The following is a 27,857-nucleotide window of genomic DNA, read 5'->3' as shown; positions in this document are numbered from 1 at the left end:
GCCTCTCGGGGTATGGTAGTTCGAAGTACCTTTTTCCCCCGCAAGGATATCCACAAAGCCACCTGGAGATCACCTGACCAGCACACAGAAAACAAAATCGATCACGTTCTAATCGACGGGAAATTCATCTCCGACATTATCAACGTCCTCACGTTCCGCAGTGCGAACATAGATTCGGACCACTACCTAGATGCAGTATGCATGCGCTCAAAACTCTCGACGGTGCATAACACACGTCGAAGTCGAACGCCGCGACCCAACATTGAGCAACTACGGGACGCCGGAGTTGCCCAGGACTACGCGCAGCAGCTGGAAGTTGAACTACCCACGGAAGAGTAGCTTGGCACAGCTTCTCTTGAAGATAGCTGGAGGTACATCCGTTCCGCCATATGTAGTACTGCTGCAGCGGCACTAGGTACTGTAATCCCGGACCGAAGAAATGACTGGTTTGACGGCGAATGCAAACTGGTAGTAGAGGAGAAGAATGCAGCACAGGCGAGAATGCTGCAACACCGCACGAGATTGAATGTGGAGCGATACAAACAAGCGCGGAACAGACAAAACTCGGTTTTCCGAAGGACGAATCGTCAGCAGGAAGACCGAGATGGCGAGGCGATAGAAAATCTGTACCGCGCAAACGACACACGGAAGTTCTACGAGAAGCTAAATAGTTGGCGCAAAGGCTACGTGCTGCAAGCCGATATGTGCAATGACTTGGACGGTAACCTTCTCACGAACGAGTGTGGGGTGATTGAGAGTTGGAAGCAGTACTATGACGAGCACCTTAACGGTGAAGCAGCAGAAAACGAGGGTGGCACGGCAACAGACCTTGAAGCACGCGCAGAAGACGACAGGCTACCGGTCCCTGATCTTCAAGAAGTTGAGGAGGAGATCGGTCGGCTGCAGAACAACAAAGCAACTGGTGTAGATCAACTACCAAGTGAGCTATTAAAATACGGTGGTGAAGCACTGGCTAGAGCGCTGCACTGGGTAATTGCCAAGATTTGAGAGGAGGAGATATTACCGGAGGAGTGGATGGAAGGTGTCGTATGCCCAATCTGTCACCATTTGCAATAGAGTTCGTGGGGCAATACCAGGTGGGATTCATGGGTGACCGCGCTACCACGGACCAAATTTTCACGATTCGGTAGGTTCTGCAAAAATGCCGCGAATACAACGTGCCCACACATCATTTGTTCATCGATTTCAAATCCGCATACGACACAATCGATCGAGATCAGCTATGGCAGATTATGCACGAGTACGGATTTCCGGATAAACTGACGCGATTGGTCAAGGCGACGATGGATCGAGTGATGTGCGTTGTTTGAGTATCGGGGACACTCTCAAGTCCTTTTGAATCTCGAAGGGGGTTACGGTGATGGACTTTCGTGTCTGCTGTTCAACATCGCGTTAGAAGGTGTGATTAGAAGAGCTGGGATAGACACGAGTGGCACGATCATCAGGAAGTCCATCCAGCTTCTTGGCTTCGCCGATGACATTGACATTATGGCACGGAACTTTGAGGTGATGGTGGAAACGTACATCAGACTGAAGGCTGAAGCTAGACGGATTGGACTTGCCATCAACGCATCAAAGACAAAATACATGAAAGGAAGAGGTTCTAGGGAAGACAATGTTAGCCTCCCACCCCGAGCTCAGATTGACGGTGACGAAATCGAGGTGGTCGATGAGTTCGTATATTTGCGCTCACAGGTGACCGCCGAAAATGATACCAGCAGAGAAATTCTAAGACGCATTATGGCAGGGAATCGTGCCTACTTTGGACTCCGGAGGACGCTCCGGTCGAATAAAATTCGCCGCCGCACGAAGTTGACTGTCTACAAGACGCTGATTAGACCGGTGGTCCTCTACCGCCACGAGACCTGGCCTATGCTCGTGGAGGACCAACGCGCCCTTGGTGTTTTCGAACGGAAGGTGTTGCGTACCATCTACGGTGGAGTGCAGATGGATGACGGAACGTGGAGGAGGCGAATGAACCACGAATTGCACCAGCTGCTGGAAGAACCATCCATCGTCTACATTGCAAAAATTGGGCGACTACGGTAAGAATGCCGCACGACGACCCAGTGAAAATGGTTCTAGAAAGCGACCCAACAGGAACAAGCAGAAGAGGCGCACAGCGGGCAAGGTGGATCGACCAAGTAGAAGGTAACCTGTGGACTCTGCGAAGGCTGGCGAACTGTGGCCATGGATCGAGTAGAGTGGAGACGACTTCTTCGGACAGCAGAGGACAACAAGGCCTTAGCCTGATTGGTAAGGTATGTACGGTACTTTCAGGTTAGTTTTCATATCATGAGGGAAGTTACATAATTTTCAGGTAAGCTCCTGAAACTTGAAAAGTCCAGAGAAGTAATGAGAAGTTTATAAATTTTAAGAGAAGTTCATTTTGAAGATCGAAATCTTTATGAAAATTGCGAGTAGTTCAGGTATGATCAAAGTACTTGATTTTAATTAAGAAAACTTCAGGAAAATGGCAAAAACTAGAACAGCTGTGAAACTCCAAAAAATCTTTGAAAAGTATTTCTAAGTTTGCTCGCGAGCTAATTGCATTCACGTTAAACCCTGTGTCATATAGAGGAAACTAAATTGTATCTTTTTACTTAGTTGTTGTTCCCACCGCCTAGAAGACACCTCATACTATATTTTAAATTGAGCGTCCTATGAAGATGGTTTCTTGGGTAAAGTTGTGCAGTAAATTTGGGATGTAAGAAAACTCTCAAGATTGGTTACATATGTCAATGTTAAAAGTGTTAAACTATTTTAGATCAAATCAATCTGGGACTGAGAGAATGTGGGATCTTGAAAAAACTCAAGACCCCTGATTTCCCTCCTGAAAAAAATTCTAGGTTTTGGAACTTTCAGGGATCTAAAAATTTAATAATTTTCTATAGAATTCTGACGAGAATACCTATCCCAAGCAACACACATTTTTTTCCTTGATTTGTTTTCCGTCGATCTTGTTTTTCCGTCCTGAGCACAAATGCTACCGACACCAGGGAAGCAGCTCCCACATCACGACCCTACCTATCGACCCATCAACACATGAACCGGGGACCAATGGCTTTACTTCCCTTCCGAAGGGAAGCTTTGAGTTTTAATATGTATCTATAAAGGTTGTATAAAATATGCTCCTACTCCTATGCCGTATGCATATAATGTTGTAGTTGAACAAACTCTCCAAACCAGTGAAAACAAGGGATTTTCAGAAGTTGTGATAAACAAATTGTGCAATTATTATTAGGCATGCAGCTGAACAAAATCAAAACGAAAGCGTTTTTCCAACTACGATTTGTTACTTGGGTAGTGTCAATGGAGAGCTAGTCACTCGCTGAAAATCAGAGCGGTTGCTTGAAAACCCGCCGATAAAAAACGGAGGATAGAACTCAGTGGGTAACGCCTTCTTCGGGAGAAAACTGTAGCTCCTTTAACAACACTTTTCTCTCCGTGTATCTGCACTTGACCGGTTCATTTAGTTTGAGCTTTTCTTGCACCGATTGCTCACAAAAGCTCCTACCTTTGAACTGGAAGTGGCTTTCAATTTTCTCTCACTTGCATTGAACCGTTTTGTTTTCGCTCCATACGCATGAAACTGAAAACCACTACCGTGCAATCGTATAACATGCTAGATTAGTGCATCTTTCATCGATCTCTGTGTTGAAAATATCTGCAAATATCTTACAACGGCCGTGGCGATCCAAAGAGAAAGTTGAAGAAGAGAATCGATCAATGTTGATGGGACCTATTGCAAAGTGTCGAGAGAGTTCAGATAATCGAATATTGGTCCAATTTGCAGCATCCCCGCCTTGGTGGAGCACGTGCTGCCGTCGAAGTATCTCTGCCGGACCACAGCCCCGATGTAATTCTCATTTTCCATTAAGTTTTTAAAATGCTGTCTGTCTCTTTCGGCGGTTAATCAGAGCCAGTTACACGTTGCGTTAATGTCATTGAAACCTATCTTTTGATGCAGGCCTTAAGTCTGACCTTCTGCCTAAGCTTGACGAATACACATATGCGTTCACAACTTTCTCTCGTTTCATTCTCTTCCTAGTTCGAATAGATATGTAAAGCAGAGATAAGCGCATAAGCCCCTTCAGAGCTGGTGCTGCAGTTTTGAGTTTGGTGTGAACGCTAGAGGTTCAGAATTGTACATTTATCCGGTGAGTGTTCATTGACATCGAACTGGTCCACTAGCAATCAACATGCTTAAGGCCCTAGGTAACATACTACACGCAACCGCAACCTAGGCAAAGTAGGCAAACGACATAATCTTTCACCACTAGGTATGGGTGGAAAAAACAGAGAAGAAACAGAGGTCTTTCCCAAGATGCGATCGTTGTTGTGAGTTGTCTAGTGAAAGAGCACCACTTGTTTTGCATCCGTGTTTTGACCGAAACCGAGTGTGTTGGTGCCATCTGTAGGGGCATGCCGTGGCAGACATGTTTCTGAACCGATGCGACTCACTCTAAATTGATTCAATTAATTCGCTCTCATTCACTCTCTTTCGCACACCAACCACGCTGGAATCCATCGTCTCCGCGCGGTCCAAGCTCAATTAGTCGGACACACTTAAGCCGTTCGGACGTGTTTTTGTTTTCGACGTTCAACAACAGTTGCGCTGGAATTGGGATTGGAAAGTGTTGGTTTGCTACTTTGTTATGCGGATATCTTCGACGAGACAGTTTACAATCGGGGTGGCTGTTACAAGAACAATCGAGTAAGTGCTTATCAGCTCATTGAGCCACCTGCAGAAATGTAATCTTCAACAATCGATGTGCTATCAGTATTTTTTTTTTGATGGAGTGAAGTGCACTATCGATAGAAGCGTCTGGTGAATACAGGTTTTTTTCTTCTAATCGCTGTGCCGATTGGATGTTGAACCTCCGATTAGTGTGCCTGAACGGTGTAATTTAACTAAGTGATCAACCGTGAGTGTAGCTCTCATATCCTTGGGCTGGTTTCGTTTTGTAACGCAGTGCGATGTATGCTGTATAGTAATTGCGCTAATACGTATTAGCTATGAAGTGAAGGAACGTGCTCAAGACAATATATTTGAAAAGTGAGGTAATTCTTAATCACACATACGCAAAACGAAATCCAGCTTCTTTGGATGGCATTCGGTGGCAGTAAATGGAGTTGCTACAGTGATGGTATCTGTTATCAAGATTGCCAAAGTAAACTGTCGTTGCAACTTCGGTAAACAGATAAGCGTTCGTATCAATAAGTATTTGTTTGTTTGTGGAATTTAACCAAGTATGCTTCATTTGATTGGTAATTTTTATCAGGATTGATTATCATTGAAATGAGTTCTCTGCAATCTGAGTTCTAGATACATGGGCTTCCGCCCGGTTGCTACATGGTTATGCAACTCACGCAATGGGCTTGTTTGCAATTCTATGCACGAACTCAACAAGCTGATTTATTCATCAATTGTTTAAAATATAATGTGAAAATGCTGCATTAATGATGTACAATTGTTTTACCAACTGCAGGCAGTCGGAAATTTTCCATAACAAAAACATTACGAAACGATCAATCTGCCGACCAAATGCATACCTAATGCCTTTTTTCATGTAGTGTTTTTTGATGATCCCAAGAGAGGTTATTTTGCTTTCTTTTACCTACATTGTACGCGATCCCTTTCTAGTTTGCTTCAATGCGATCTGTCTATGATGCGAGTGTGAGCGTTTGTATTCATGCTCTGAAAGTGTAGGCTGATAAGGATGTTTAACGAAACGGAACTGAATCACCATGCTGGCTTACTACCATTTGTATCAGTACGGATTGCGAGTGAGAGCGTCGTTTACACTTATTCCATACTATCTGCAGAGATGATTTGTGTTATGATTTTTGATAATTTGACGAATGCGATCACGTTAAATACGGGTTTGCGTCTTCTTATCTTTCTTTCAAAGAAGTGTATACACTAGCCTTGATGTACGTCTCGTCGTCCATCACGACGCACCTCGCCTTCTTCAACCTCTCCCGGTACAGCTTCCTGGTGCGGGTTTTGGCCATCGTGTGTTGTTTGTCTTCCGGTTCAGTGCCTTCCGGACCTTGTATACGTGGGTGCCGGCACGTTTCATCGTTTTTTGGACAAGCCAGATGAAAAAATCCACCTTCTTCGCCGCATCGCGGATCGAAAGATTCGGCTGACGCTTGAACAGACTTAACACCTTCCTGGCCTTCACAGGGGCAGCTGTCTTCGGTTTTCTGTCACAGCCTGCTGGGTCGTCTGGGTGTCCTTGAATGACTTCATCACCCGGGAAATCGTCGAATGATGGATTCCCAGGTGTTTCCCGATCCATCGACGGCGCACAACATTTTTTTTGCTGATCTGCTCTTGCTGATGAAATTCTGCCATTGCACTTTCAGTCAAAATTTCAACGCATTAAACTATACGCTAAAAAGTCACAAACTAATCAATGTGTCTAATTTTTTTTTCGAGTACAGTCTTTATTTGGGTTTTTGGTAAGTAAATGAATAGCATCGTTCCATTTCTCCATACAAAATTTAAAATTCTCCCGCAAATCGATATTATAACCAAATTCGTTCAAATTTGACACCGTTATTGAGGGCCTCAAGACACATCGGAAGAGCAGTGGGGAACACGGGGCTGTGATTCACCATACAAACTTGATACACCCTAGTGTATAACCTTGTTTGAAAAAAAAGATTAGAAGGCACAAACCCGTGTTTAATATGATCTAGGTATTTGATCATTCGTTAAATAATCAGCAAAGCAGTGGGGAACAGGGGGTTGTAAATTTGACCCACCCTAGTATACACTTTTAATCTGCAGAATCAACTTTCGATGCGAGACGTGACATAATCTAGTTGAACACGCTTTCTTCCTGACTTGTTATGCCTCTTACGCGGATGTTTTACCGGCTTTCAACATCATGTTCTGTGAAGCACTTCTACAGTTATCATTTAAGAGTTTTCTTTGCCAACCATGCAATTCGTATATTGTGTGGTAAAGCGTTTTCAAAGCCCCAGGCATGTGGCCAGAACCGGACGAGAGTTTTAACATCAATGTACACAAGAATGAAATCAAGATTAATGACGCGAATCAGCTAAACACCTAAAAAAAACTCTATAATAAAGGCATAAAAAAAAATTAAAAACAAAAAACAGGATTATTGCTGGGACCACATTGATCATATATGAATTAGCAACACGGGTCAGACTTCATTCACCATAGGTACACATACAGCGATAAAGTTAAGCTTGGCATTTATGTTGTTCTTCTTCACATCTACACTAAATTCCATCATCGACAACTGATGAAGTGATGCAAAATATCACGAAACTCACGCGAGATTCATTAACGCATTAACTAACTATCGCTGCCAGACCGTTTTATCACGCAGCAAGAGATAGAACCATGAACAGTGCACGGAGATCCAGAATGGGAATTTATCCGGAATATTAATCCTATAACCTTTGCGGTAATATTTAGATGTTTGGTGTCTTTATCTTTTTTTTTTGTTTTTTTAACTCTTTATTTGTTTCAAATTCTAAATAAATTACATTTCATTTTAATCTAGGTGCTCCAGTTACTACAGTAACTTACCAGCCTTAATTGTTTAAGTGTTTTTACATTGTTATTGCCTTGGCAATTCAGTATTTCAGGTCTGGTAGTGAGTAACTTTTTAGTGACTTGGTCACTTTTTTCAAGTCAGTCACTAAAAAGTCTCTTTTTTAAAGGCCAAGTCACTAAAGTCACTTTTTCTTGTAATCAGTTACTATTTTCAATATTTTTTACGTGAATTTATTTCAAGATACATTATTCTTCTTGCGGTGTGAAGGATCTGATAGTCCAATCGATGCCTACTTGTTGGTCTAATTTCCGAACAATTCGAGGGTGTTGTGCTTCTATAGAGCTTTTTGACTTTCTCTATCTACTCATTTTGGCTAAATAAAATTCCCTGAGTTTTCCAGGTTTTCCAAAACTTTAACGGATAATTTCCATGTTTATAATAGGAAATCTATTTTTTATACATGACAATTAGTTTTAAAGGAACAGCTTTACAATAAAATTAATAAAATGTTGAAGTTTAGCACTTACTTAATTTTAGTACATCTAAGATCGTATTCCATGTACAAGTTCAAGATATTGAAAATTGCAGCAAACTGCGGGAATATAAGAAAAGTTTACATTCTGAAAATATGGACAATTTTCTGGGAGCTTTAAAAACTTTAAAGTGGCTCTATTAGCTTCTGAAAAAAAAATGCAAAACTTTAAATGAAGTTCCAAGAATTTTAGATGACTTCACCGATAAGAGAAGTTCATAAATATACAGAATTTGAGGAAAAGTGTGGAAACTTTCAAGAAGCTCTAGGTACCTCAGAAAAGCTAGAACTAGAGATCTAGCTAGTCGATTAGTCAGTTGTCCCACAGCTGTCTACAGCATCAGTCGAATGTTTATTTCGGTGTGAATCACGCGATAGCCTGTTTTTGAGACTCATTATTGATGAATCTACGGGAAACTGAACCAGTGCATGCGACACCTAGGTTTGAAATCCAAAAAAAGGAGACCACAATCCAGGCAATCATCGATAAAAAAGCGAGAATTCTACAAAGGAGATTATTTACAACCCTCACCACAGCACCTGAACCATTGAAACGAGTGTCCGTTCCATTTGATCAAGATATTACTTGTAAACTAAGACCACAGTTAAAACAATTCGGATTAGATTTAGTTTTCACCAGTAGACATAACCAGTTGAAATCATTGTTAGGATCCACTAAAGACCCAGTTAATGTTTTAGGTAAAGCAGGTGTATATAAAATAAGCTGTAATCATTGTAACAAAGTATATGTAGGACAAACCAAGAGAACTTTAGCAACTAGATTTAAAGAACATATAGCGGAGGTTAATAAGGCCAAAAAGCAAGAAGAAAAGGGCCTAACATATGATTTCAAATCAAAGGTTGCAGAACACATATTCACAGAGGACCACCAACTATCGACGGAGGACATAACGATTTTACGAACCGTATCTACACCATGGAAATTGGATGTTGCAGAAAGCCTCGAGATCAACAAACAACGTAATTCAACTTTACTCAACAGGGATCAAGGAAACGGACACACATGGCTTTTCAAGTTACTACCTAGGACACATCAACGAGTAAGCAGCGGAGTACCTGTTCCTATAGAAAATTAAATTTAAGTTTACCTAGTTTCTAAGTGAAAATGTACCTGTGTTAATATATATTCGGTAAATGCGATGTTTTTCTTCAGTCGAGTATTAGTACAAGACACTGAAGAAGTCTGCACATTGTAGACGAAATACGCGTATCTGTCAAGGATAAGCAAATAAAGTAGTGGAATTAAATGGAAAATACTAATCCTTCTCTCTCTCATTATACAAAAAAAGTGTTGATGAATCATCAAAATCGTGTTAAATCTTCTTTTTATCTACTCAGCGTACGCGCAGCTAGCCACAGCAAAACACAATATTTCCTGCATCGTAGATAGAGTCGTCCCCCTCGGCTGGAATAGGCTTTGAAGTTTTTTCAAAAAAATTGTGAGTTTCCAAAAGGGTTTGGAACTCAGGTCTAATTTAGAAACATTATTTTCAAAAGTTCCTCAGGGCAGAGAATCGCTTTATAATTTGTTTTTGTAAATCCCGCCAGATAACTTTCATGGCAGGATCGCGTGTTCTTTGATATTGTCTCGTACGTACATTTTTCAGACGGATCAAGAGTTGAAGACCGTCGTCTATTATAGTTGAATCGAATTTAATCTCGCATTTTGGTACTAAGGCAGCTCTTGCTTCAACTATAGAAGCAGTCAGAGATTCAAGAGCATAATTAATGTCATCTTTGGCTTGCAAAGGAATGTTTGGATCGAAGTGATATTCCATAAATGTTCGATATTGTTCTCAATCAGCCCTATGGTAATTGAAAATAGAGCTGTTGGGATTACAAATTATTTCTTGGGATATTTCAAAAGTTACGGGAAGGTGGCCAGAACCAAAATCAGCATGGGTAACCAATTAGCTACAAAGTTGACATGAATCAGTTAAGACCAAAACAATAGTTGAGGAATTTCTTGTTCCAAAGAAACGGTCCCAAGCTAATCGATTCACCCCTCGAAACATAGAAAAATCCACTAACCCCTCATTTCATCGGTCAAACTTTCATAGCGAATCAAAACAAACATTGTGTAGTACTAGAATGGGGAACGTTATTCGGTTTGCGTGGGATCAATAGGTTAGTCAAAATCGTAAAATCGTAATCGTTAGTTTCGTATTGATTGTTGATATTACCACCGAAATTGCTTTGAGCATTTTTTTTTGCATTAAAATCACCAATAATGAAGAATTTAGACCTATGACGGGTAAGTTTCTGAAGGTCACCCTGGCCTACGCATTGGAATGGAAAATAGGCAGCTACAAACGTAAGTTGTCCAAATTTTGTTTTAACAGAAACTTCCAAAGTTTGGTTTCAAATGATGAAGAAAGAATGTTATGTTTGATTCGTCTATGAACAATGATGGCAACGCCACCACAGGCTCCATCAAGACGATCATTTCTATAAATGAAATAATTTGCGTCCCTCTTAGCCTTATGATCAGGTTTAAGGAACGTTTCAGTTATAACGCCATAATGCACGTTATGAACTCTCAAAAAGTTAATAGCTTGTCTTCATTATCTTTCAGAGGAGCATTCCAATTTAAAATATTTAATGATTTATAATCCACTACTGAATTTCAAAGTCATGACAATATTGTTCGCAAATTTAACTCCAGTTAACATCAAACATGGAGTTAGATTTAAGAATATCAGAATCATGTCAATCAATGATTTCTGTAAAAATTCCATTTTAGGAGCAGTAATGCTTCCTAAGTAAAATTTTTCAAAATTTCCGTTAGAATTACGTTTGTATTTTATGGTTAGTATTTTGATTTCTACCCTCTGCAATAGCAGCATAGGTAGCTCCATTAACTCGCTGAACATTGTTAGCAGCGAGAGGTGATATTTGTACCTAAGGGTACGAATGTAGAATTTGTTCCTCGCTGACCGTTGTTAACAGCAGAGGAATTTGTACCTGATCGGAAACGTGGAGCGTTTCCTACCTGTCGCTTAGAACGTAGGATCGCATTGCGAGTCTTGCATTCCCAAAAATTGGATTTGTAGTTTTCACCACAATTTGAAGATTTAAATTTTTTAGGATCTTCCTTCACAGGACAGTCGTCCTTTGCGTGAGAGGAAGAACCACAATTCATGCATTTAGCTGGCATGTAGCATTTTTTTTATTTCCGTGACCCCATCCCTTACGGCACTGTGTAAGGTTTTGAAAATTTCCTCCAGTCTTCCTGAAGTGTTCCCACTTCACTCGGACATGGAGCATAAGGCTAGCTTTTTCCAAGACCTTAAGGTTGTTTAGTTCACTAGACTGAACTAAATAAAAATCATTAAAAATCCCGTTGCGTGAATCGCCAGGACGGGCTTTCATTTTCATTTTGATTACTTGGAGTGGCACAACTCCAAGTAATGATCCAGGGATTCACCACTGGCCAGTCCTTTCATAACAACCTTGAACACACGTTCAGTTTTGGTGTCGTAAGTAAAAAAAATGTGCTTCTTCTCAGTAAGATACTTGAGAAGACATTTAAATCCGTCCAATGTTTCAGCCAATACACGGCATTCACCCTGACGTCCAATTTGTAGTGAAAACTTAACTTTCGCGAAATTCAAAAATTCCATGCGAAGAGCATGGAAATCGGAAGTGGTTATCACAATAGGGGAATCTTTTCCTTCTTGGCATTAAGCCGGGAAAGTTTACTAGAATTTTTCCGGGATGATGAATCATTCTCATCATCCGTGAGCAAATCAAATTCATTGCTCAAATTAATTTCATCAGAAGGGGGATCAAGAGTTTGCACTTCTTCTACTTCTTTTTCCAGTGCATCTCAGCAAACAACGCCATATTTTATAAGAGCTCAGTAAAAAGTATTGTTGAGCACTCGCCTGTGCAAGTATTCGCAAAAAATTGCCGAGATTTGACAAGATAATCTGAGTGTGCACAAAGAAATGCTAAAATGTTGAGTAGAATATTTGAAGGAAAAACATAAGGACTGCATACTATTTAAAGATTTTTGGGAACGAATTCGGATAAAATATCCTAGCAAATTCTGATGAAAATTTTGACGAATATTTGGAAGAAATTGGGCTGAATAATTTAATGAGACGATTAAAAAGCTAAAATATAAATGTTAGCAAATTCATGCAAGAATTATGAAAGCGTTGTAAAATGAATGCCAAGATTTCATTGGAGAAAATCTCGAGAGCAGTTGTTTTCAACCGGTGGGGAAGTTTAACAATGACTTGAAACGTCGATTTCATGCAGATAAGGACTCATTAAGACAAACCGACATCAGCTCTATCAGATGGTATCGTTAGTTTGGCTTCTGAGCTCTTTTCACAAGTTGCGCGAGATTTTCGTCTGTTCATCGAGATTAAAAGTAAAAAGTAACTTTGCTCTTAGCATCTCTCTTTATGACCCTCTATTGATAATCTCGTCTGGCTAATTATGTAAGTCACTATATAGGCAGCTCTGCCTTCAAAAAAATATAAGATATCTTCTTGGATTCTACAAAGAACTTAAAAAAATGTACCAAGGACTACCTACGCACGTACAAGTAACTCCGAAAATGGCCATCATCTAGAACGTTTGCACTTGCGCTCCTACCTTGTGTTATTAATGGTTTATAATAATTAATATATTAGTCAAAACAATATATTCTTTCCGTCTTTCAGAGCCGCTCCCAGCGATACGGTGCCATCGTGCCCTTGACCTCTGCCACTTATTGCTGTTTCAACTACTTTATCATCTCTCGAGGCGAACGCTATCGCCGTCTGCTTGCACGCTTATTGCGTGCGTTACCGCGGGATGCTGCAGCATTTCACCTGATCGCTCACAATGGGAACAGACACAACCATTTCGATAGATGTCCGGATCGACAGCCTGAAACCGAGTACCTGGTTGAGCTTCCGGGATATTTCCTACCGCGTAAAGGGAACCGATGGAAAAGACAAGCATCTGCTGCAGGAAATTAGCGGAAACTTCCGATCCGGGCGATTGACTGGAATATTAGGACCATCCGGGGCTGGAAAGTCTACACTGCTTAACATACTTAGCGGATTTAAGTGAGTAGGACCCCCATGTACAACTTTAGCTTTATTCTTACAAGTACTGTTTCTTTTCCAGAGTAAAAAACGTCTCCGGTGAAATCCACGTCAATGGCAGCCCGATCAAGCGGAAGAACTATCGCCGGGAGGTTACCTACACCTCTCAGGACGTAAGCATGCTAGGGAATTTGACCATTACGGAAAGCTTGGATTTTGCCGCTGAACTTAAGCTACCCAGAACCGTCTCCACTGCGGTGAAATCGAAGACCGTAAACGACATCATCAAACTGCTAGGGCTGCAGAAATGTGCCCACAATCCAGTGCATGCCATTTCCGGAGGGGAGAAGAAGCGACTGTCCATCGGTTTGGAGTTGATCTCCAATCCGAAGATAATGTTTTTCGATGAACCGACCAGCGGATTGGACATCATCGCCGCCATGCAAGTGATAGCCTACCTCAAGGACCTGGCCCTGAGTGGGCGATGTGTTGTGTGTGTGATCCATCAACCGAGTTCTAGTATTCTTCAGATGTTTGACGATCTGATGGTCCTGTCCGAGGGATGTTGCGTCTACAAGGGACCACTGGAGGAGTTGGTATGTACGTTCAAGGCCAGTGGGTTCGAGTGTCCAAATTATTACAACCGGGCGGATTTTGCTCTGGAGGTAGCCAGCTTGAAACATGATGGTAACATGTTGGATTTGATAGGCAAATGCAAGGAAGACTACCTGGTGCATGGGATGAATGTGAACGATAGTGTGAACACTAGCGAGAAAGATTCCATGCTAGTGGGAAGTGAATGTAGTAGTTCGGATAGTTCGGACACTGCGGATAGGCAGTATCCTGTGTCACAGTGGGATCAGTTTATGACGCTCACGAAAAGGACAACGTTGTGTACGTTTCGGGATATGCAGCTGATGAGAATGAGGATAGTGGCGCATCTGCTGGTTGGATTGCTGATTGGAGTGGTGTTCTGGGAGGTCGGAAACGACGGGTCGAAGGTGCTCAGCAATGCGTCGTGTTTGTTCTTTTTCCTGATATTTCTGTTCTTTGCCAATTCGATGCCACTGGTGATGACGTGTAAGCGAGTGTTTGGGATATGTTATGTTGGTTGAATGATTAGTAATGTTCTTTATGTTTCAGTTCCCCTTGAGACTGCCGTGTTTATGAGAGAGCGAATGAACAATTGGTATTCGCTGCCTGCCTACTTCTTTTCAAAGCTGGTCGCAGACTTTCCATTTCTGGTAAGAAACCGTAAATTTTCGTTTATGCGTTGCTTTTCTAAAGTTTTCGAATAATTGGTCATTCCAATGTGATGATTTAAAGAACGACATATTTCCCTATGAGCCTGTGTGAAAACCACAGCAAGTTAAGATTAAAACAGTAATGGTCGTTGGTAGTTCAGTAAAAAAATGTCTTCAGACGTTGAATTGACGAATCGCTTACTGACTTATGGACACTAGCATCATCATCAGGTAGGAGAATTTATTTAAGGTTTCGTAAGTTTACGTGGACGAGCATGCAGTTTCGATAAATTGACGTTTGAAGCCATTGTTTACAAAAGCACTTTCATCCATCCATTTCCGTGAAGTGATCCGATGCCAGCGCTGTGGTAATTGGGCACGCAGATAATTTTTTAATTAAACATTAAATGCGTGTATATAAAGTTTGACTAAAAGTAAATTGGTACGCACAAAAATATCTGTAATTCGTGATTCAATAAGTTTAAAAATCCCATTAATGGTTGCTTTTACAGTACTTTTATTAAAATTTCAAAGTTACAGCATTGGATGGTTACATTTCTCCAGTTCGAACGAAATCTCGAGCCTTCCTCTTGCTGTATCCCATGAGCGGCCGCACAGTGGAAACGGACACGGAATCAGCGCATTTCTTCCATTTTGCCCACATTTGTTGGATGTCCTTGACTGCCCCACCGCTTCGTTGAACTCGCTGTTTTCAAATTGCCCAGTATTTTTCGATTGGTCGAAATTCCGGGCAATTCGGTGGATTTATTAGCTTGGGGACAAAATCGATCTTGTTGGCAGCATACCACTCCAGAACCACCTTGGAGTAGTGGCAGCTGGCCAAATCGGGCCAAATGATGACTTTGCCACGTTTTTCCAGGCATTCTTCGAAGTAAACTTGAGATTTCATCGTCGAGGATGTCACAAATGGTTCCGTTTTCAGGCCAAAACTGCTAATCGCTTGCCAAATCATGGCCTTCTTTGTGAACTTATCGCCAAACACGAACTTCGTCATCGATCAATGTGCAGCCCTTGTGTTTCATCAAAACATGGTCGTACAAGAGCCTTGCACGCTTTTCGGCCACGGAATTCTGCTTCATGTGCCAGTTCGTATGTTTACTAGCTTTGTACGACTTGTATCCTTCCCTGGCAAGAATATTCCGCATCGTTTGAAAGATGGCGTTGTACCTTCTGGTCACATCTCGGATCGAAAGACCGGGGTTGGCTTTAACGCACCTTAACACCTTGCTGCGTAGCTGATGATCCCTGGTTCCAGTTTTTTGTAGGTCCACTGATTCCTTTCCACAGTCAGGGTTTCCTTGTAGGTTTTGAGCACTCGACAAACTGTTGTTTTCGGCATCTTCAGCACTTTAGCCAGCACGGAAAACAAGATCTACGGAAATTAAATCAAGGAAAAAAGAAGATAGCAACGTTATTCACTATAGATGCCAAATGATCTACTTTTGCATTACGTGATAAAACTACGAACCTTGGTCATGAAAAATGAGTCAGTTTGTCCTTAAGTAAAGTAATCGCATATCAGTCCCATCCTGAAATTCGATCGTCCAGGGGTTAAGTTACAGTTCTGCTTTTTGGTTCGTCATATTTTTCGCTTATGTTATAAAACATACAAGCATCATTGTAACTGATTTTATCTTGAAAAAATATCAATTAATTTAGTATGATTTTTCAAATATTTACATGGGAATTTCACTTCGTAATTTCAACCGCCATTTTTTAAATGCCTTCTTTTTCTATATAGGACTGTTATGAGATTATAGGCAGTGTACGATACGAGTACCCCGAATACAACGTATGACTAGTCCAATTTTGCATAGCATTTGTGATTTAATATAAGACGAACTATTCGTCATGAATTGTACAAATACATACATTATGTATACCAGTAGAATCAAGGAAAATGCAATGCAATTTTATTCATACCTAATTCTTTATGGATAATTTTAGCTAAAAATGCATAGTTGCTATAGAAGTATCGGATTTTGCCTCAGTAGTAGACAATATAATCAATTATATTATATTCTAATAATATAAGCCCTTTTCATATGGAATTTCCGATTAATCCAAGTGATTAGCTGCTGATTAGACAAAATTGAATAGCAAATTGAGCTTCATTGGATTCTGAGATGATTTTGAGCTTCACTGTTTTAGTTTTGTGTGAAAATGGCAAATTAAACAAAAAATCAGTTCAGGCATGAAAAAGGTTTTGATTCAATTTTTTTTCCCTTTAAAGTGTCCATCTCACGATGTATGGAGAGTTGGTAGTAAACATAATCTTGAGACAAAGTTTCATCCAAATCAAGCATGGCCATTTTTTCAAATCGACTTCAAATTTTAAAAATCGGTTTTTTTCAATGTAGGTCTCTAAAGGATTTGTTTTTGTATTTTTTTTTTCAAAAACTTGGAAAATTTCCTAAAAGTCATCCATATAACACATTTTTGTAGGAGTTGTCATTCTTCCATAATATTTTTTTGAAAAAAATCGACTAAAAAGTTTGGCCCTTCTCAAAGGTTAGTCTAGATACATTTTGGAAAAACTAAGTATATGCAAAGTGGCTTATTTTTTCAAGGTCAACACATCCAGAAAGTTTCATTGAAATCTGAGAGGGTGCTGCCAGCTCCGAATACGATTTGGCGCGAAATGCATCATATTCGTTATAAGTCAGTAGGAACATTTTAACTTTGGAGCTAGGCAGGGATGGAAAATCATTTACATTCATTTGCCTCTATCTTTTTTCATCAACAGAATACCGTTTAATAATGTATAAAGCTTTTGTAGCGTTTGATATTAACTACAACTTTTGTCAGTATCTAAAATCTGAATCTCTTATGCATGATGAAATAGAGCTGCTGGCAGAACATGTTATTGTTTTTCAGTGAATGCAATTTACATTCACTGAAAAACAATGGTGGGTTCTTATCGCTCTGATTCTTCATGCATAAGAGATACAGATTTGAGTTGTTTGCAAAAGATATAGCTAATATCAAAACCTACAAAAAATTCCAACACTTTTGTACGGAATTCTGTTGATGAAAAAAGTTAGAGATAAATTAATGTAAATGAATGCACGAAATGAATGTAAATAATTTGCCATCTCTGGAGCTAGGTAAACTTGAATCCAATCTTCTGTAAAAGTAGGCTCGTTGATTTGTTCTAGGTAATAACTTGAAAAGCCAAGTGTGTCCGACTCCTTGATCTTGTTGAGTAAAGTTGAAACCCGTTGTTTGTTGATCTCGAGGCTCTCTGCAACATCCAATTTTCATGGTTTGTTTTTTTTTTTTATTTTAAAACGTTGCTTCTATAGTGCACAGCAAAATATAACCCTACTTTATCGAACTGTATAGTTTGATTGTATAGGGGAAATGCAAGTAATGTCGGCCTAAGTGTCCCTAATTTGGGCCCATACATAAATTCAGCAATCGACTAAATTTTCAATAGCAACCAAAAATATTCATTAGTAACGTCCCAATAACGCGTTCATCTAGATAAAATTGATAAATGGCAGATTTTGAGCGATGGGCCCAATCTTAGATCCATAGGCCAACATAAGAGACATTTTCCCTACGAAATTACTTTAGCTTCCTTTCATTAGTTTTGTTTATGTACCCGATTCTGAATTACTCTATAGTTATGTACAATTCAATCTGTGCGTTGTTGTACGACTTTTGGTTGTCTAGGAAAACAATTATTTGTCAATCTACAGTCAAAGTGCGGGAATTCAGGAACGAAAAAGTAGATCACCGTTTGATAGGTTGCGTAAACAATGCCAGTAAACAAATCTGCCCACCCATTTCAGCGTTGATTTTACCAATTGTATTGTTGTATTGTGTATTTAAGGAATATGAATAATTTGGTTAATCGAAACAGTGTATTGAGGTAAAACAATCTTGTTCCAGATACGAGACAAGAAATGGGGGTCGTAGTTAGGAATATTGATCACACACGTCGAATTGTTTGCCTCTGGTTTACACTCGTCCTAATGAATGAAGCATTAAATAGTTTTTGAAGGTTAGGATCAGATCAAACATCGTGTCGTGACTTATTTGGTGAGTCATTTGTGGGCCTGCCCTGTAGGTTAGGAAATAGCAATCGAAGTCTGGGAGAAAATATGTTGGTAAAACCGGTATCTACAGGGTGATTTGGAGTAACTGTTACCTACAAAAAATGTCATAACGATTAACCGCATGCATATCAGTATATTTCAGATATAGGGGAAATGGATGTAATGCCGGCCAAAATGCCCCTAATATTGCCCCATACATAAATCCAGCAATCGACTCAATTTTCAATAGCAACAAAAATATCCATTAGTACCGTCCCAATGACGCGTTCATCTAGATAAAATTGATAAATAGCAGATTTTTAGCGATGGGCCCAATCTTAGATCCATAGGCCAACATTAGAGCCATTTACCCTACTAAATATATAACCATTAGCCAAGCATACTTAAATTCAAATCTCTCTATTTACCTTACTTACCACCCAAATTTGTCACGAAGCACTTCTGGAGTCCTGGCGATGTGCTTAAGCCCTGCAATTGAATGGATTTTCTAAGCATGGTTCCTTTGTACCTTTATAATGTTTCATTCACTCGAAGAGATTTCAGCTTATAAAAGGTACAATACGAATTTATACAGATTTATTGCATTTTTCTTTTTCACGTCTGCTTGAAAGAGAAAACGTATGAAATTTCTTATCCTTCTATCAATGCAAACTGACCTATGTACACACTTGATATCGCTTATATCGTACAGAGGTACCACTTGCACACAGGGGTAAAAACGGTTGACATTTTTTACTACACTCACTTCGTTGTCGTGCGCGACAGTCTTTTTGTATTCGTACACTCGTGCTCTAACGTCGTCTTCCTTCACACATCACAAACGGTAGAATAACATTCGAGCAAAAAGAAAATCTTCAAATAACTATCATATGACATGTGTGATTTCGTTGTAATTCCTTAATTTGGTGTAAATGATCAGAAATGTTATTACTAAGACATCATTTCTTGCTATTTTCAGAATTCAAACAAGCACAACATCAGCAGTTCTTATTATTAGAAAAACATTCGTGACGGTCTGCGGCGACAGTGTCGTATGACAGAGCCTGTCATATGACATTTTAATTTGGTACTGTCCTATGATAGCTTGTTTTTCAAGTGTTGAAGGCAAAGGCAGTTGATTATCACAGAAAATGTGTCGCTTACAAGACTGCTCGCACAACATAGCCAATTGCTTAACCATTGAAGATATGTCAGATTTTGTATCATCAAGTTAAGCGTATGCTTCAATTGAAAAGTAAAACGATTATGTGAGGTCACGAGGAGAACCGTTGAAAAGTGTGCATTTTGTGCTTTAAAAAGGCAAAACAGCCGAAATTCATTCATCAAACCCTGAAGTCAGTGACCAATTTTTTACCAGATTACAGTGAAAATAATGGGATTTATCCTAAAGGTCACCAAAATTCAAAACCTTTTCAATATTTCCGGAGATGTCAAAGAGCAATTTGTTGCTAGTGCAATTCTAAATACGAACTCTGTTTCAAAAAATTCTGTACAGCTGTCAAATTGTCACGGAAGAAAAACACGTGTATCACTGGGATATAAGCTTTCGTCTATAGTAGAGATTTCAGTGAGGCACGATGAACGAACTTTCAACACATCAGTTTTCTTTTTCCGTTAAGGTTCTTTACTTCTCAGAGGTTTCAGTGAATTCATCGCCTCTCTGCTACCTGACAAAGATGGCAGGAATCGTGGTTCGTATCTTTATGGGTTCTCACTATGTGGTCCTTGGAAAAATCATGGACAACAACTTGTTTGAAGGCTTGAATGTGTGGCCTTCACTTGATAGCTGTTATTGCGTCTGAACTTGAGAGAAAATATAATACGAACAAATTGTTGATTTTTGCGGTTTTTTTAGTCCAACTTTTTTCCATGACAACACAGAAAAAATGTTTTTACACGTAAACTAGAGGAAAAAATTGCTGCTTTTAGATTTGCGACATCTTTTTCCAATATTTTTTTTTAAATCAAAACGTATTTTTACATTTAAAAAAAACATAAAAATGAAACAAATCAAATTTTTACCGTTGAATAAAAGTCGCCTTTAAACATAGCGTGCGATATTCATAAAACAGCACTCCGACTTTATAGAAGATGCAGATTTTTGTTTTGCTTTGCTGTTGTTCGATGCTCGCACGCTTAGTAGATAGAAAAAAATTGATGAAGATTTTGAAGATTTCCTGCAAAAAGGTGGACAACGATGCGAGTAGATGGATTTAGATGCAAGAGATCAAAAAAGATCTTTCGTAGTTTGATTCGCTAGCGTGAGATTTTATTTACTTATTCATTTATTCGTAAATCAATCAAATCGTAGACTACATATTAACAATCTATGAACAATGATCTATGATTTCGCAGTGTTTGGAAATATTGTTTTCAGTTTTAGGGGCGGCATATTTAGGTCAATCATTTCACAGCGTACATTATAAACAGACATCATCTGATTTATCGGTCCATATTTCACGTAAGGGAATTTACGTATTCTCGGCAACCTAAGCAGTGACCTTCTTTCTATAGCCTTTTTCTCTATGGAACGCACACATATGCAGTATTGGTTTGTTTACAATCTTTTGCTGCCAGCTGCTCTAACAATTTCAGTCGAAAGAATTGTCAAAAACTGTTTTGAAACGCTTTTACAAAGCTCCAATCTTCTCTAGTGAGAGCGAGTATTGTCGGCAAGCAGTTTTTTTTCGGCAACCGTTCCATTTGAACTGCATGTAAATCTGCTGTTCTATTATCGGCAACTCGAAATCAGCTACAATTTGTAGAGCGTGTGTTGCATTTCAAGAAAACCTTGCTAGATTGCTTTTTCTCAGTGGTAAAAATATAGTCAAATTGAAGCTGAAAGCATAAAGAATCGTTTGCATGCATTCAGCGAAGTGTTTTCGTAAGAAAATCCAGTGAAAATAGTGTTTAAATTTGGGTTGCCGAAAATAGTCTGTCATGCCGAAGCCGTCATTTCCCCTACTTAGTGCGGTGATGATCTGCCGCGAACAAATGTCGATTACGCAATTGACGAGAAGGTACATAAAAATTAAGTCTTGATAATAAATAAGCTGAATCAATGCGTTGCGAAGCAATATTGTTCACGGAAGAGACCATAGCATAATCCCGACGCTCTTTCAATGACTGAATGTTGATTAACAAGCCACGAGCTTCAAAGATGGGAGAGGAAATTCTGTCCATCCCAATTTACGTAGTGCATATAATATAAATTGCCTTTGGATTGACTCTATTCGTTCTTCATGCCTTTTCATATAAGGTGACACTGCAATATTCTAATATTGGCCTCACATAGGCAACATATAGTGTTTTAATTGTGTAATGATCGTTCGAGTGGAAACCAAAACGCCTAATTAAATTAAGCATATTGCTTGCTCTATGTATTATTGTCTTATACACAAATGTTAATTTAGAATCAAGAATAACTCCTAAATCTCTTATTTTATCACAACTTTGAACAATTTTACTACCTTATGTAATACGAATATCTGGTTTCATTAGTTTTCTACTGTAAGTAAGTAACATTCTTTAACATTTAATTCCAAAAAACTTTTACAATACCACGTATAAAAACATGAAACGTATTCATATCATCATAATTTCTTATCTCTAAAAATAGTTTCATGTCATCAGCATAAATAAGCACTATGAGATTTTTCAAAGTAAGAGAGATATCATTAACGTACAAAATGAAAAGAAGGGGTCCCAAATGCGAGCCCTGTGGAACTCCTGACGTGACTTGAATTGGGTTAGATTTTTTCTCGCTGAATCATACAATTTGCTGACGGTCCGTTAAATATGACTTAATTCCCATTTTTTTCTAATTTTTAATTCAACATTGCAATTTCAAATCTATCGAACGCTTCACTGAAGTCAGTGTAAAGTGCTTCTATTTGGTTTCCCTTGTCCATTGCAGTTAATGTGTAATCAACAAATTCCAGGAGGTTTGTTGTGGTAGAACGACCTTTTAAAAAAGCCGTGTTGTACATTTGTTATTCTATGTTTTATTTTGCTGAAGATATTTTTATTTGTGATTGATTTGAATAGTTTAGGAATGCACGAGATGATGGCAATCCCACGATAATTTCGGATATCAGATTTTTTACCAGATTTATAAATGAGTATTAAAAACGATTTTTTCCATTCCTGCGGGAATGCACCAGAGTAAAGTGACATATTATTCAGCAGGTTGTGAGCTCAATTGCTAAATTTTTCATAAAGGCTGGTGGGACTTCATCTGGTCCTGAGCCTTTAGTGGCATTCAAATCTTTTAGACCTGTCAAAATATCTTGAACATAAATATTTCTAACACCAACATTACTCCAAAAATCAGGAAAACATGAAAAATATCGATTAGGAATATTTAGAAATTTTCACCTCTTCGTTGAAATGTATGCCCGGAGTTCAGCTGCTGGAGTGCTAATGCTTGTCAAAATAGCTAAATCACCACCGGGTCTTCCCTATAGATAATGTACAAACATGTCTATAACATCTAGATACATCATTCAAGATTCTACCAGATTCAATTAAAGGGTGATACGGTCAAAATTTAGTCAAGGGAAAACGCGTGTAAATCGGTGAAATCGTTTATTTAAAAAATCCGGGATCGCGCTTTGGCCGTCGTATTTTGTTTATCATCGCGATTTGGAGTCACTACCTTCTTGTAAGTCGATAGTCCGGCTCGTTTTTTGGCTCGATGCACGGTTGTAGACGATACACCCAGCTTATTTGCGGCATCTCGGAGAGAGAGGTTAGGGTTTCGCTTGAAACTACCGGCAACTCTCTTTGTCGTCTCAGCGGCTTCCGGTTTTCGATTTCCCCCCGATCCAGACTTCCTGGCTGTCGACAAACGTTCCCCAAACACTTTAATTACATTTGTAACGGTTGATTTGGCAACTTTTAGCGATTTTGCCAACTTTGCGTGCGAGTAGCTCGGATTTTTGCGATGCGCGAGCAAAATTTTGATACGCTGCTCTTCTTGCTTGGACGGCATTTTGACAACTGAAGAGTGAATTCCAAAATCAAAATAGGAGCAAAATTCTACACACACACACCTTCAAAATGAGGGGTGTTCAGGTTTTTTAAATGCAAAATTGAAAGAAATACGTCAAGTTGATATTGACCAAATTTTGACCGTATCACCCTTTAGCTTTGAATACTTCGTGAACAACCATTAGTCTTGAAAGAATATGTACATTTTTCCAACTGTTTATCGAGATCATCAGAACTTGACCAACCTGAAGTCTTGGAAAAATATCCAGAGAACTTTACTAATATGTCCATTTATATATCTTTTGAATATTTCCTGGTGTCTAGGATGGATGTCTGAAAGAATACCCTGTAACTTATGCAACGTTTCTTGAACATCTACAAAACTCCCTTAAGTTTTACAAAATTTCCTCAACTCCAACGAAGTTCCCTGAATTTATTACAAATTCCATTTTTTTTCCATCTCTCTTAATTCTACGAAGATCTCTGAACATGTTTTAACTTCTGGAAAGATGCCTAAGACATAGACAAATATTCTTGAACATCTGGAAAGTTCCATGAAATTTAACCCAAGAAGTTCATGGAGCTTTTTCGAAGTAAGATCTCCGACAAACTGCAACTAAGTTCCCTAAACTGAAGCGAAAATCCCTGAAGTTCTTAGAAGTTGATTCAACCATTTTTAGACCTTCTAAAAAAATCACTGAACTTTTTAAAATTCCCTTCACTTATATGAAGTTTTACGCAGCTCCTCAAAATGCTACCAAATTTGTAAAACTTCAATTAAGTTTGCTGCACTTCTACGTTTCTCGTTGATTTTCCGCGAAGCTCCCCGAACGGAATTTCTTGAATTTGTACGTAATTTCTACGACTATTACAAGACCATGAGGCCTCAAAAATGTGCCCTGAAATTATATAGAGGTTCCCGATCAATAATGAGCTTCCCTGAAATAAAATAATGTGCCCTTATCTTCTAGGAAGCTCCTCAAACTTAAATACATTTTCCGCTTCTACGGAGTTTGCAGAACTTTCCGGTTTTTTACGATTTTTTTCTGAAGATCTATGAAGTTCCCAGAATTTCTATTTACTATGTTTCCTCAATTTCTGATATGTTCCCTGAACTTCCTAGAAGTCCTTGAAGTTTTATGATGTTTCCAGAAGTTTAAGAAAAATCCTTGGGCCAATTTGTAGAGCCTGAAGGCGTCTTATCATGCCATTGATTAAATGATTTATCAAAATTGTTTCTTCTAGTCCAGAATATAAAATAAGGTAACATCATAAAAGACTTTAAAAAAAATCGTTGTTTGTGGTCCATATTCATTAATCACTGTTAAATAGTAACGTCGAACTTGACAAGCATGACAAAATACCGGTGAGTCAAAAAACACTAGATAATTTTGGAGGGAGCCTGGCCCCCTTAGCACCCCCTTTAGCTAGGCCAATGAGAAGCAAAAGTTATTATTGCTGATTGCATCTGAAACTTGACTGCCCCAAAATTGTAGAAAGTGTGATAAAAGTGCACGTGTCAGTCAAATTGTTTTGGAGCCTTCAGAGCTCTTATTGCTTGCATCATAAGAAATAAGTGCACCGAAGGCATCATTACAATTAGATGGAATCTTGCGCTTTTTGCACACATTTTTTAATAAATGAAAACGCGTTTATTTGTCCAATTTGGTGTGGAATTCGCAATTTGTTCATTTTCACCCCAAACTCTTTCCAGATACTGGGACCAACGTTGTTCCTCGCAAGTGCCTACTACATGACATCTCAACCGATGGAGATGGAACGCCTGGTAATGCTGTGGGGCATATGTATCTTGCTGTCCTGGATTGCCCAGCTAACGGGGCTGTTTGCCGGAAGTTCACTTTCGCTAGAGGTAAAATTGTTGATTCTTGAGCAACATTCCGCTATACCCCACTAATCCGCCATTTCAGCTCAGCGTCTTCTGTGTGCCCTGTTCCGTCATTCCGATGCTCATCTTTTGCGGTTTCTTCGTCCGGTTTCGGGAAATGTTCAGCTTCCTGATTCCGTTCACTTACCTGGGCTACTTTCGGTACGCTTTCGAGGGGTCCATGCAAGCGATCTACGGGTTCGACCGGGAGAACATCCCCTGTGAGAAGTTTTGCTACTTTGGTAAGGTGAGCAAATTTCTGGAAAGCTTCGATATGGAGGAGAATAACTTTACGGTCGACGTTGTCGGGTTGCTGACGTGGATAGTTGTTCTGCACGTGGCTTTGTATGGCAGTTTAGCTCTAAGGTTGAAGCGAAATCGGTAGAATAGTTCATTTTAGAATAGTACGTGGTCATTCCGGATATATTTTTTGACACCTTTTTTTTTAATTAAATACAAATATTTTGCATTTTTTAAATCTTGTATTTCAATTGATAAATGATGACCATTCAATGCAGATTGATTTAAATTTCAAAAAGTACAATTTTGTCATGAATAACAATTAAGCAGTGTCTGCTTTCTTATTTTTCTTCTTAGGGGCTGTCCATAAACTACGTATACACTGGGGGGGTTGGCAACTATCCACGGCCCATACACAATTATTATTTTTGTATGGACAATTGTCTACGCAGCTAGGGGGGGGGGGGGTCAAGAATAAAAAAAACTGTCTACGTAGTTAATGAACAACCCCTATAAATCCGTATGAAGTCAAAATCTCGACTACTTTTTCGAAGGGATGTACTACGCATACTAACACTACTATCATGTAGGGGTAAATCTCCCCTTTCTGATGAAAGTGTTAGCATGTGCGAGCTACCAGTTACGTCAAATCGACGATCAAATGCATTGTTTACAAAAGTTGATACGTCCCTTCGAAAAAAGTAGTCGAGAAATATTGAAAAGTGAATATGTTGCCTGGTTGGCCATGATTTGTAGCCATGGTACGAAAGTAACAAACTGAAAATATTTTGTTAGTTTAGTTCCAACCACCGAAGAGACAAGTCAAAATATAATTAGCCCTTAAACCTAAAACTAGCTTCCTTCTCTTCGAGAACACAACATATTTTGGCGACGAGGATGGGATAAGAAGATGATCGAGAAAGGTTGCTCAGATAGATCTATCGTTAATGCAATATCTCGACATTTAACAAGTAGGAAGGAGAAATTACCAAAAACGCCTTGCTGGTTCTGCGGGGTTTTACACAATGTGAAGGAGTGTCCAAACCAGTCTCATACCTGTGTGAACTGCAAGCGGAAGGGCCACATGGAAGGTTACTGCTCATCATCCGAAAAGAAGGTCGATAAACCGAAACCTAAAGACTTCGTCAAGTCTAAGGGTATCTCGGTCAAACAAATCGACCTAACGAAAGACCGAAAGTATGCCACGATGGAAAGCAACGGCTCAACAGCGACATTGCAGCTCGATTGTGCTTCCAAAATCACCATTATTTCCAAGCAGACTTGGATTGCCGTGGGTAAGCCTGTCATCAATTCTACGAAAGTCATCGCCGTGAGTGCATCAGGTGATAGCATGGACAATATGGACATCCTGGGTGAGTTCAAACGCCGAAACCCGGATCTCAACGTTCTCGGTATCGATCAGTTCGATCTCTGGTCTATCCCATTCAACTCACTAGTGAACGCCATACAGCCAGGCATCGAAAATCATTTGCATTCATTTCGTGCATTCATTTACATTCATTTGGCTCTAACTTTTTTCATCAACAGCATTCCGCAAAATTATGTATAGAATTTTTATAGGTTTTGTTATTAACTACAACAACTTTCATGAAATGAATGTAAATGATTTTCCATGCCTGCATACAGCACAACTCAAACGCAACCATGCAATCCTCGCAACTCAAGTTTCCTGAAGTGTTCCAGACCTCGCTCGGATGCTGCACAAAAGCACAGGTAACGCTCTACCGGAAGCCAGATTCTCGTCCTGCGTATGTCCCTAAGAGACCGGTTGCCTACGCTGCACTTCTGAAGGTTGATGCTGAGCTCCAAAGGCTTCAAGACAACGGCATCATTTCACCAGTCAAGTTCTCCGATTGGGCTGCTCCCATAGTTGTGGTTCGCAAGTCCGATGTCTCCGTACGCATTTGTGGTGACTACTCTACAGGTCTCAGCCAGATGCCGTTTTTTCTCCAACATCGATTTATCGGATGCCTACCTGCAGGTCGAGGTTGATCAATTATCTCGTATGCTGCTCAATATAAACACTCATAAAGAACTGTTCCAGTACAATCGATTGCCACCAAGCGTCAAACCTGCGCCTGGAGCGTTCCAGAGGATCATTGACAGTATGGTTGCTGGCATTCCAGGTGTCAAGCCATACCTGGATGACATCTTGATCGCCGGAAAATCTCAACAGGGTCATGATCGCAGCCTGAACGCTGTGCTTCACCGGATTCGTGAGTATGGC

At 39.6% G+C, this 27,857-nt stretch overlaps 1 protein-coding gene across 3 annotated transcripts; it reads left to right on the top strand.

Moving 5' to 3' along the window:
- The first annotated feature begins 4,557 nt into the window (after nt 1-4,557).
- Nucleotides 4,558-25,808, top strand: LOC135701547 (ATP-binding cassette sub-family G member 1-like). 3 transcript variants are annotated; one of them, XM_065222382.1, is made up of 6 exons: nt 4,558-4,738; nt 12,795-13,184; nt 13,246-14,243; nt 14,307-14,407; nt 25,199-25,354; nt 25,413-25,808. In XM_065222382.1, the coding sequence occupies exons 2-6, from the start codon at nt 12,958-12,960 to the stop codon at nt 25,752-25,754; spliced, it is 1,824 nt and encodes a 607-aa protein (XP_065078454.1). In that variant the 5' UTR covers nt 4,558-4,738; nt 12,795-12,957; the 3' UTR covers nt 25,755-25,808. The 3 variants fall into 3 exon arrangements, with proteins under 3 accessions (XP_065078454.1, XP_065078452.1, XP_065078453.1); XM_065222380.1 differs by lacking the exon at nt 4,558-4,738 and adding an exon at nt 4,966-5,085; XM_065222381.1 differs by lacking the exon at nt 4,558-4,738 and adding an exon at nt 5,167-5,292.
- The last annotated feature ends 2,049 nt before the right edge of the window (nt 25,809-27,857 follow it).

Source organism: Ochlerotatus camptorhynchus, unplaced genomic scaffold (genome assembly GCF_037179485.1).
Source record: "Ochlerotatus camptorhynchus isolate MF236.1 unplaced genomic scaffold, CSIRO-AGI_Acam_v1.1 ptg000167l, whole genome shotgun sequence".
Classification (NCBI taxonomy): domain Eukaryota; kingdom Metazoa; phylum Arthropoda; class Insecta; order Diptera; family Culicidae; genus Ochlerotatus; species Ochlerotatus camptorhynchus.
Note: the sequence above shows the minus strand (reverse complement) of the source record. Positions and strands in the feature narration are given on the sequence as shown.

Coding starts and splice junctions, on each gene's coding strand:
- LOC135701547 (XM_065222382.1), top strand. CDS start 12,958: ATGGGAACAGACACAACCATTTCGATAGATGTCCGGATCGACAGCCTG. Junction 13,185..13,245: donor AACATACTTAGCGGATTTAA/GTGAGTAGGACC, acceptor TTTCTTTTCCAG/AGTAAAAAACGTCTCCGGTG. Junction 14,408..25,198: donor TCGCAGACTTTCCATTTCTG/GTAAGAAACCGT, acceptor AACTCTTTCCAG/ATACTGGGACCAACGTTGTT.